At 51.9% G+C, this 11020-nt stretch overlaps 1 protein-coding gene across 3 annotated transcripts in view; it reads left to right on the forward strand.

The window, feature by feature from the left end:
- TPO (thyroid peroxidase) overlaps nucleotides 1–10584 on the forward strand; it is a 104370-nt gene extending 93786 nt beyond the window's left edge. For 2 of the 3 annotated variants that reach the window (XM_003908223.5, XM_031654901.1), the window contains exons 16-17: nucleotides 8531–8660; nucleotides 10350–10584. In XM_003908223.5, the coding sequence (XP_003908272.4) occupies nucleotides 8531–8660; nucleotides 10350–10403 (184 nt within the window). In that variant the 3' untranslated portion in view covers nucleotides 10404–10584. The remainder of the gene's footprint in view (nucleotides 1–8530; nucleotides 8661–10349) is intronic. The other variant, XM_031654899.1, reaches the window with a different exon arrangement.
- Nucleotides 10585–11020: the final 436 nt, after the last annotated feature.

The following is an 11020-nucleotide window of genomic DNA, read 5'->3' on the forward strand; positions in this document are numbered from 1 at the left end:
TCCCAGGTGAGGTGATGCCTCACCCTGCTTCAGCTCTCGCTGGTCGGGCTGCAGCAGCTGACCAGCACCGATGGTCCGGCACTCCCTAGTGAGATGAACCCAGTACCTCAGTTGAAAATGCAGAAATCACCGGTCTTCTGTGTCGCTCGCGCTGGGAGTTGGAGACTGGAGCTGTTCCTATTCGGCCATCTTGCTCTGCCCCCCCGGTTCTATAATTATAACTATTAAATGTGTAATTGTAACAAAAACTGATGTGACTATAATTTCCTGTTCATAAACAATTTTGTATTTGCAAACATCCCTATAGACATCTATCACATTATCATTATGATGAATATTAGTGTCTGTAGTCCACACTCATGAGAAAAATTGCAATTTTCCTTAAGATTGACAGCCATAGATTAAATGAATAACTTTCCAAGGAAACTTGGGAGATAAATATTTGGCTGTAGTTGATTTTAGACTCTGGAGTTCTAAAAATATGCTACCAAGCACCAATTTAGTTTGCAAAGTGCCACTTAGCTGAAAGATATGAAAAAGTGGATGTTAACATGCCAACACATGCTTAAGCACAGAGAACAGGGGCAGTTACAGAGTCAGAGACCATAATGGGGAAGACCCTGGGGCTCCAGGGGAGAAACATCCTGGACAAAAGCCACAGCACCCCCAGACCTGTGATTCGATGAGCTCAGAAGGTCAAGTCACTTATTCAGGAAATGTCTTCCCGTCACCTACCCTGAGACCCCCACGCTGCTCCCAGCAAACGGGCTCAATGCAATCCCAGCCTCGCCTCCCTCTGTGTCTCATTCTTCAGCTTTAAAAACACGGTCTTATTTCCAACTTAGGGCATTATTGTGCGGCAAGGAATAGGGAGGAGAACAGAGAGGGAAAGGGAGAAAGAGAGACGGAGACAGCGGAGAGAGACGTGGGAGGGGAGAGAACGCAGCACAGTGTGGCACACGGAGGGAGTTCACTAGTAGGGTGTCTCCTAGTGAGACAAAGGTGTTTGCTTCTCTCCTCTCCTCCTCATTGTCTACCCACCCAACTGTCTGGGGTCTAACACTGTACGTTTTGGTGTGATTATTAACAACGTGACAAATTACTAATATATTTTCACTGCAAATCTGTGATTCAGAGTTAACTTCAGCAAACCTATTCCTTCATCAACTTTCTTGACACCGCATTTAAAATACCTCCAAGGTATTATATATGTTTTATTGTGTTCAAATTGTTTTCACCAAGTTGAATTCTTTCTGTGCAAACTTCATTCACCAGATCCGTTCTTTGGTCTCCGTACACTAAAAATTCATTCACCAGATCCGTTCTTTGGTCTCCGTCAGTTTTGCCAATTAGATCTTTCGCCGTGGAGGCGTTTTCCTCTGTGGTATGATTTCTTCAGGCCCAGCTTTCATAGCTCAGCATTTTAAACTTAAATTTCATGAGGGCTTTATCTGTCTGTTGATTCTTACTGTCCAGGGAAAATGTTAAACGTGCAGTTCCAGTCCTTCTCCATTTGCTCTTATTTTTACCAACTCTACTTTTCCACCATCACTTAGTTCTGTGACTTCTAAAATAGTTTTTCAGGTTTTCTTTGTCTCTGGTAAACTGTGCCCTATATCTTTTTGCTGTTTTCAGTTGTATCTTGTATTGATATCCCTACTTACAGTGTGCATTATAAATTCAAAAAAGGTTGAATCATTTGCATTAATTTCCAGCAAATCCATGGGAAAGCCGCGAGGTCCTTCCCTAGCATATAGCCAGGTTTGTCCTCTCTCCAGGGTGTCTAACCCTTTGTGCCCTCTCGCACCTTCCCGCACTGTGAGCTGACACGGTGCTCTTTCTCTAGGCATGGCGCTGGGGGTTCCTGCCATCTTTCCTCTCTTTATCATTAGATTCACAAGCATGCTAGATGGAGGCCAGCCAGGACTAGGCTGAGAGGCAGCCATAGGGCAGTGGGCAGCGGGATCCCTGTAAGCCGTGGGTGACCTGGTGCCCTCTTCCCCCAGGACCCTCCTCCCCAGGGACCCTCCTTCCCCAGGGCCCTCTTTCCCCAGACCCTTGGGACAGAGACAGCCTGGGTCTCTTGAGATGGCATCTGAGGTTTCTGGTCATCTCAACTGCATGTTGATGACAGGAATTGTCTTCAGGACTTCATTAGGGAAGTCTGAGGAAACTGGCCTTTTGCTGGGGGACAGACGTAGGGTGGCCGCCTGGGCTACACGGCACGGGGATCCGAACCTGTTGTAGTGGAATCCCTCAGAGTCAATAAGGCATCTGTGAGGCACTCGGGGCCCAGAGGACCTGGGGAAGGACCTGTGCTCTTTAGAGACCCATGTCAGCCCTGGAAACGAGCAGGGGGGGCCGCTCCCAGGCTGGTCACATGTCAGCCCCAGCAATGACAGCCTCCTACCTCCCAGTCCCCCTGTGGCTTCAGCTGAATGCGTTATCCAGTTTCCAGCCCAGAACCCAAGCCTGGCCACCAGGCTCATCTGCTTTCTCTGGGCAGCTCCCAGCCCCTCCCTCTGTGGCTCCACTTTCTTCACCCACTTCTGAGCAAGTATTGCTGGGAAATATGCCTTCCTCCCTCCTGACCCCAGGCTGTCTACTCCACACCAGCCCTGCCACCGTGGTTCTTCACAGTTCTTTCAACCCTACACCGTTCTGCTAATTATGCCTTGTCTTCGACTCCCCAGACCAGTTTCTGCTACAATTATGTTCTCGCGTCTTTACCCTTAATTCAACCTCTGCTACCATGTTCTCGTCTTCTACCCCAGACTAACCTCTTGCACTTGTTTTGTTCTTTTATCTCGACTAACCTTGAGACGATAGCGACTCGACCACATCCCTACCAGTTCCCGACGCGACCAGTTTTACCTCGTGTCTTCATTCTTAATTAACTTTGCCACCATGTTCCTCGTGTCTTCTACCCCCACTAACCCGGCAATTCTGTTTGCCTTTACCCCACACCAACCCCATACTCATGTTTCTGTTCACCCTTTACACCAACCCCTGCCACTTATGTTCTCCTTTGTCTTTACCTCTACACCAGTTTTGCCACCTTTATGTTCGTCTTCTATTCTACACCATCCCTACATCAGGTTCTCAGGTCTTCTACTCCCCACACCACCCTCTGCCACCGTTCTCGCCAGTTTCTACCCCACACCAACCCTGCCACCGCGGTGGTGCCTCACAGTCTCTCTACCCTCCCCACACACCAACCCTTCGCCACTGCCCTCGCTGCCTCTACTCCCCACACCAGTTGCCACCGCGTTCTTGTGTCTCTTCTGATCTGTCCCTGGATATGCCCAGCCATTCCCACTTCTTGCCTTTTGTTCAAGCCTCCCAATCTTTCCATAGAATACTATCTCCTTATCATCTCAGCGCAGCCTTGCATGTTCAGGTCTGACACATCGCTAAGGCTCCACCCAAACACCACCCACTGTGTGCAACCTCCCCAAATCCCCCCACTGTTCGTAACCCTCAACTCTACTGTGTGCAACCCACCCAAATTCCCCCCACTGTGTGCAACCCTCCCAAATCCCCCCACCGTGCAACCCCCCAAATCCCCCCACTGTGTGCAACCCCCTCAAATCCCCCCACTGTGTGCAACCTCCCAAATCCTCCACTGTGTGCAACCTCCCCCAGATCCCACCACTGTGCAACACACCCAAATCCCCCCACTGTGTGCAACCTCCCAAATCCCCCCACTGTATGCAACCTCCCAAATCCCCCCACTGTGTGCAACCTCCCCAAATCAGCCCACTGTGTGCAACCTCCCGAAATCGCCCCACTGTGTGCAACTCCCGAAATCCCCCACTGTGTGCAACTTCCCGAAATCCCCCACTGTGTGCAACCCTCAAATCCCCCACTGTGTGCAACCTCCTGAAATCCCCCACTGTGCAACCCCCTCAAATCCCCCACTGTGTGCAACCTCCTCAAATCCCCCACTGTGCAGTAACTTCCCGAAATCCCCCACTGTGTGCAACCCCCAAATCCCCACTGTGTGCAACCCCCTCAACCCCCACTGTGTGCAACCCCTCAAATCCCCAACTGTGTGCAACCTCCCGAAATCCCCCACTGTGTGCAACCCCCTCAAATCCCCCACTGTGTGCAACCTCCCCCAAATCCCCCCACTGTGTGCAACCTCCCCAAATCCCCCCCACTGTGTGCAACCTCCCCCAAATCCCCCCACTGTGTGCAACCTCCCCACCCCCCACTGTGCAACACACCCAAATCCCCACGGTGTGCAACCCCCTCAAATCCTCCCACTGTGTGCAATCCACCCAAACTCCCCCCCACTGTGCAACCCCCAAATCCCCCACTGTGCAACCTCCCCAAATCCCCCACTGTGTGCAATCCACCCAAATCCCCCACTGTGTGCAACCCCCCAAATCCCCAACTGTGTGCAACCCCCTCAAATCCCCCCACTGTGTGCAACCTCCTGAAGTCCCCCCACTGTGTGCAACTTCCCAAATCCCCACTGTGTGCAACCCCTCAAATCCCCCACTGTGCAACCCTCAAATCCCCAACTGTGTGCAACCTCCCAAATCCCCCCACTGTGTGCAACCCTCCCCCAAATCCCCCCACTGTGTGCAATCCACCCAAATCCCCCACTGTGTGCAACCCCCCAAATCCCCCACTGTGTGCAACTTCAAATTCCCCCCACTGTGTGTGCAACCCCCAAATCCCCCACTCGTAACACACCTAAATCCCCACTGTGTAACCTCCCTCAGCCCTCCTCATTTGTGCACCAGTCCTCCACGCAACCCCAGCCCTCTGTCAAACCAGTCCCCTCATCAAATCTCTGTGTCCCCCACAACCTCCAAATCTCCACTGCAACCCCTCAACCCTCACTGTGTGAACTCACTAAACTCCCACTGCAACCCTCCCAGCCCCCAAACCTTCTCAAATCCCTCTCTACTGTGTGCAACCTCCTGGGGCCCCCAGTGTCTGCAACCCCCAATCCCCCAGACTGCAACCTCCCCAATCCCCCACCAGCAACCCCCAAATCCCCCAATGTGTGCAACCCACCCAAATCTCACCACTGTGTGCAACCCCTAAATCCCCCACTGTGTGCAACCTCCCCAAATCCCCCACTGTGCAACCCCCAAATCCCCCACTGTGCAACCCTCCCAAATCCCCCAAATCCCCCACTGTGTGCAACTCCTCCCAAATCCCCCCACTGTGTGCAACCCCTACCCCCACTGTGTGCAACCTCCCCAAATCCCCCACTGTGTGCAACTCCTCCCCAAATCCCCCCACTGTGTGCAACCTCCTCAAATCCCCCCCACTGTGTGCAACCTCCCAAATCCCCCCACTGTGTGCAACCCCAAATCCCCCCACTGTGTGCAACCTCCTCAAGTCCCCTCGTGCAGGGAGTGGCTTCTTCACCCTGTGAATCTCTCCTCCCTCCTTTGCCCAGAAGCATCTTGTGATTAGTAAAGAGTGCAGTAAATATTTCTCATAAATATTTCTCATGTTAACAAGGTGCTGCGACCTGATACAAGGGAAAAATGGTTGAATTCAGAGGGATGGGCACACCCCATCCCTGGTTTTTTTTGTTTTTTTGAGACGGAGTCTCGCTGTGTCTCCCAGACTGGAGTGCAGTGGCACGGTCTCGGCTCACTGAAACCTCCGCCTCCCGGGTTCACGCCATTCTCCTGCCTCAGCCTCCTGAGCAGCTGGGACTACAGGCGCCCACCACCACACCCGGCTAATTTTTTGTATTTTTAGTAGAGACGGGGTTTCACCGTGTTAGCCGGGATGGTCTCAATCTCCTGACCTCGTGATCTGCCTGCCTCGGCCTCCCAAAGTGCTGGGATTACAGGCGTGAGCCACCACACCCAGCCCTGTCCCTGTTTTTAAAGCGTTTATGAAGAAGCTCGAATTCAAATGGTGAAATAGCCATATATGCAATTGTATAGAAAAGTCAGGATTATTTGACAAGGATTGTTTTCAATGCTTTTACACAATTCAGAACCTCAATGAATATAGAAAATAATTTAAAAAGACGTAAGACCACTCTAGATTGAAATGAGCATAGTGCTTGTAAAACAATAGTGAACAGTGAATGCAAAATATTTTAACTTAAATTTCTATTATGCAGCAAATTCATAAAGTAGGGAAAGTCTTTTTCCAACATTTTCAAGACATTTTCTGTTAAGACATGGTCTTTCTTCAGGTGGCTTTTACTTGGGATATTGAGAGGTAAGATGGCGGAGTGGTGACAGCTCAGGTTGAGGAAGGCGAGGGCTGCCGTAACAAAGAACCACACGTTAGGTGGCTTAAAGCAACAGACATTGATTCTCTCACAGTTCTGGAGGCCAGAAGACCCAAGTCACGGTGTTGGCAGGGCTGTGCTCCCCCGAAGGCTGACAGGACGAATGTGCCTTGCACACCCCGTCTTTGGTGCCCTGGTCACGGTGTTGGTAGGGCTGTGCTCCCCCGAAGGCTGATACGATGAATGCTGCCTTGCACACCCTGTCTTTGGTGCCCTGCTGGTGTCCGCTGGCACCACTTGGCCTACAGACTCATCATGCCAACCTCTGCCTCTGTCTTTACCCGGCCTTCTCCCCTGCGTGTCTGTGTTCAAATGCCCCTCTTCTTATAAGGGCACCAGTCCTGCTGGATTCCAGGTTCCACCCTATCCCAGTATAGACTCACCCTAACTAATTGCATCTGAAAAAACCTTACTTCCAGACAAGGTCACATTCCCACGTTCTGGGTGGATGTGACTTTGAAATGATTATCAAGTAGATCCAGTTCCATTTACAGTAAGGAGCAGAGAGTGAATGAGGCATTAATGCACTTTCACATGGCACGAACACCTGACATTCACTGAATTTTAATAGAAGCTGGCATTGGTGCTAACTCCTTACACGCTTAATGTCAGTGGATTCTCACTGAAGGAAGTTGCTATTTTATCCCACTTTACAAATGAGAAAACTGAGATGCGGAGAGGTCACCAAGTCAAACTCAAGCAACACCCCAGTCCCCCGTGGTGATCCGGCTGAAGCGATGACTAAATGCCATTTGCTCCTGATGACACCGTCACAAGCACTGAAGCCACCAAGGGCTGTTGGGCCTGTGCAGAGGAGAGGCAGACTCAGGCCCTACCCATGGACGGGAGGGCTGTCTTCCATGTACACCTTGGTCGGAGTCCGCAAGGGTGGGGAGGTGACTGTCCACTGGCCTTTGGTTTGCAATGCCTTTGCTGGCCCTGCTGGAATGGCCTTTGGTTTGCGATGCCTTTGCTGGCGCTGGAATGGCTGTGCGGAGTGCGCTATGGTGCTGGGACTGCACTCCCCGGGAGGAGCTGCTGGAATGGCTGTGCAGAGTGCGCTACGGTGCTGGGACTGCGCTCCCCGGGAGGAGCTGCTGGAATAGGCTGTGCGGAGTGCGCTGTGGTGCTGGGACTGCGCTCCCCGGGAGGAGCTGCTGGAATGGCTGTGCGGAGTGCGCTGTGGTGCTGGGACTGTGCTCCCCGGCAGGAGTTGCTGGAATGGCTATGTGGGGTGCTCTGTGGTGCTGGGACTGCGCTCCCTGGCAGGAGCTGCTGGAATGCCTGTGCCGAGTGCGCTATGGTGCTGGGACTGCGCTCGCCGGGAGGACCTCGGAAGTTGTTTGTAGGCATTACAGAATTGTCTGCCATTGCCACGTTGACACAGGGTCAAGCCACCTCCAGGGCCTGTGTTCCTCTTCAGGCAGGCGGGCAGGAATGCTCAGGACCCGTGATGATGGCGCCATGCAGAGGTCAGGGATGAATGACCGCCAAGGCAGGGGAAGGAGTCCAGCAGCTCAGTGTTTGGGGAATGGGGCCGGGGGCAGGTAAAAACTTCGAATCAAGGCAAACAAATAGCTGGAAAATACAGTAGCTGTTAAGTTCTGATGGAAAAGCTGTTTTGTACTTACAGTTAAATCCCGCAGTATTTTTGATGCGTTTCTGGGTAACTTGCTCTTCCCTTCTCAAAAGGTCCCAGTCTCACCAGAGCGTCCCTTCCTGCTCCGGCCCCAGCTCTCCACGCCTCCCGGAGACCGGGGGCCTCTACCCTTGCTCCCCTGGGACGGCGCTTCCCCCCGCTCTTCTCCAGGTCTGGGCTGGGGTTTTCAGGCTCAGGTGGAAGGTGATTTCGGGCCCTTTGCCTGCACAGGGACAACGCCCTGGCCCAGGAAAAGCTTAACGTTGCCTGTCACTTGGACGCATCTCTTGGCAGTGACGGGGGTGGAAATCCTCACCGCAGCCCGTGTCTCCTGCATGATTGTGGTGAGAAAGGCACCTCTCAGCTGCATGGAGACAGGGTCCTCCTGGCTGCGAAATGCTAAGATCGTTTTCCCTATGAAGAGAACGGTGCCAAGTTTTCCAAAATGTATCAGATCATGATTGACTTGACTGAAGTGGGAAATGGAAGTGGGTTGGCGTGTTCCTGCCAAAGACAAGCGTGGCCGCCGTGCCCTCGCTCATGCCGGGCTCTCCCCTCCGCAGTCACGGTGCCGGGCCCTCTCCCGGTAACTGGACACGTGTCTCCCACAGGACACGCGCTGGCACTAAACCCACACTGCCCATCTCGGAGACAGGCGGAGGAACTCCCCGGCTGAGATGCGGGAAGCACCAGGGTGCAGGGACTTCACCGCAGGGCGCCGCAGCTCAGGACTCAGAGCAGGTGGGCCTGGACCTCCCTAGGCCACACCACGCCACATGTTTCCAGCTGCCACCGCAGTGGTTGGACAAGATCTGAGTGTAGGAGCAGCTCCGCCGAGGCTCCCGGCATATTTCTGTGTACCCCTTGGTTCTCAGTCCGTTCTGCACTTTCGTCCTGGAGGTTTTATTTACAAGTTAATGACAATGAGCCAGAATGTGAGCCTGCTTAGTGAGAGGAAGGAAAATGCCTTCCGTTTGTACAAACCGGTTCCAAAACTAAGGGCTGACTTTCAGGCGTTGGCTTCCACTTATTCTGAGGACTGGCTGGAAGCGCAGGAGAGGAAGGAGAAGCTGAAACAAAATGCTGACTTTTAAATTCTGATTTTTAAGTGGAATCGTTATAACCAGTATGGAAAAATGTTTATGTTTTACCAACTTTACCTTGTATGCAGCACCCCAAGTGAGGGCGTATTAAAAAGTCACTTGTGTAAGTGACGGTTGAACTTAGAGAAGCAGAGAGCAGCACAGTGGCCTCCAGAGGGCAATGGGGAGATGCTGGTCACAGCCACAAAGTCTCCAGCAGGAGGAGGACGCCTCAGATCTGCTGCACCACATGGGGCACACGCTTTGTCATAATGATCACATATTTCACAATTGCTAAAATAATAGGGGTTTTTTTTGTTTTTGAGACAGAGTCTTGCTCTGTCACCCAGACTGGAGTGCGGTGGCACAATCATAGCTCACCGTAGCCTTGACCCTCCTGCCTCAGCCGCCTGCATGGCTGGGGCTACAGACACTCACCACCATGCCTGGCTAGTTTTTAAATTTTTGCAGAGATGCAGTCTCACTACGCTGCCCAGGCTGGTGTTGAGCCCTTAGGCTCAAGAGATCCTCCAGTCTGAAATTCCCAAAGTGCTGGGACCATGCCCAGCCACTAAAATAATAGATTTTAAATGTTCTCACTGCCAAAAAAAAGATGTGAAGTGATATGTTAATTAACTTGATATAATCTCTCCATAATGTAAAGGTATCGAAACCATGCTTAAAACATAAATATATGCAGTTATTATTTGTCAACTAAAAATACAAATTTTAATTTAAACAAAGTCACTTGCATACAGGAGGGGGCATTGCCAGCATGATCAGGCTCCCTTCTGAAATTCAGTGTGAAGTTAGATCCTGTCCTTGGAGACGAGCAGAGCCCAGGGTCATTCTGCTGAGAGCAGGTTCGTCTGCACCTGGCCCTCACACATGGAACCAAAAAGACCTGGCCTGGGAGTGAGGCTCTTTGTGAATTTAAATGCACCCAGGATACCTTTGTTAGCCACAGCAAGGGTAGTGCCAGCAAGTCCCCTGGGCCCCTAATTAGCCTGACTGACACCAGGGGCAAGGCCAGCTGTTCTGTGCATCCATGATTGCAGGGGCCTGTGTGCTCAGCCTTCTTCCTGAAGGACCCGCCTGCGAATCGCAGATCCCGCTCTGAGTAGGAACCTTTGCCACGTGGATCCTCTGTGGCCTCCTGCAAACAAGTGTTCGTCCGGGAGCCAGAAACTTCCCTCTGGTATGATGAGGAAGAAGGATGGTTCATCTTGCCAGCAGTCCTTTGTGAAAAGAGCTCCTGTCCGGACCCTTCTGTCTTGTATCAAGTGTGTGCTGTTACCGGAGCAGTCAAAATTCAGATGTTATTAATATTTGTTCTGCATTTTTGCAGGAGAGTGCCGGGATGGAAGGCCGGGATACTCACAGGCTGCCGAGAGCCCTCTGAGGGCAAACAGGCAGGACACTGATCCCACAGAACAGCTTCGTGTTCCCAAAATCACCGTCCAACTGTTTTCCAAACACAGGCAAATCCAAAACCACCAGGACGACTGTTTTCCAAACACGTGCAAATCTAGCACCATGTTGTAATTACTCTCAGGCATGGATGAATAAATATTGTAACTGCATTTGTCTAGCCTTTTCTTGTAAGCATTGCCTGATTTGTTCCTTCTGGGGCTTTGCCATTAAAATGTATTTACAGATTACACATCTTTATTTTGCGAACCCCGGAAACACTACTCTTGCCATCATCCTATCTCCACCTTCTGGTGTCTCTGACGCTGTGCTCGTCTGCATTCTGCCCCGGCGGTCCCTCCGGCACTGGCATTTCCACACCCGCTGCCCATCACCAGGTGTCCGCAGGGCCTGCATCGGGCTTCCCTCTTCTCCTGAGAAGAGCACTCCTGGCTTCCTGCAGGGCCGGTGGGAGGAGAAAAGTGATTCTGAGGGAGAGGCTGGCACCTTAAGGACCAACAGGGCAAAGTGACTTGTCTCATCCTCCAGAGATTCACCAACATGTCAGCCTCAGACCCCAGGCTTCTGCCTCCAGCAGCCGCCCTGCTG

This window comes from Papio anubis, chromosome 14 (genome assembly GCF_008728515.1).
Source record: "Papio anubis isolate 15944 chromosome 14, Panubis1.0, whole genome shotgun sequence".
Classification (NCBI taxonomy): Eukaryota; Metazoa; Chordata; class Mammalia; order Primates; family Cercopithecidae; genus Papio; species Papio anubis.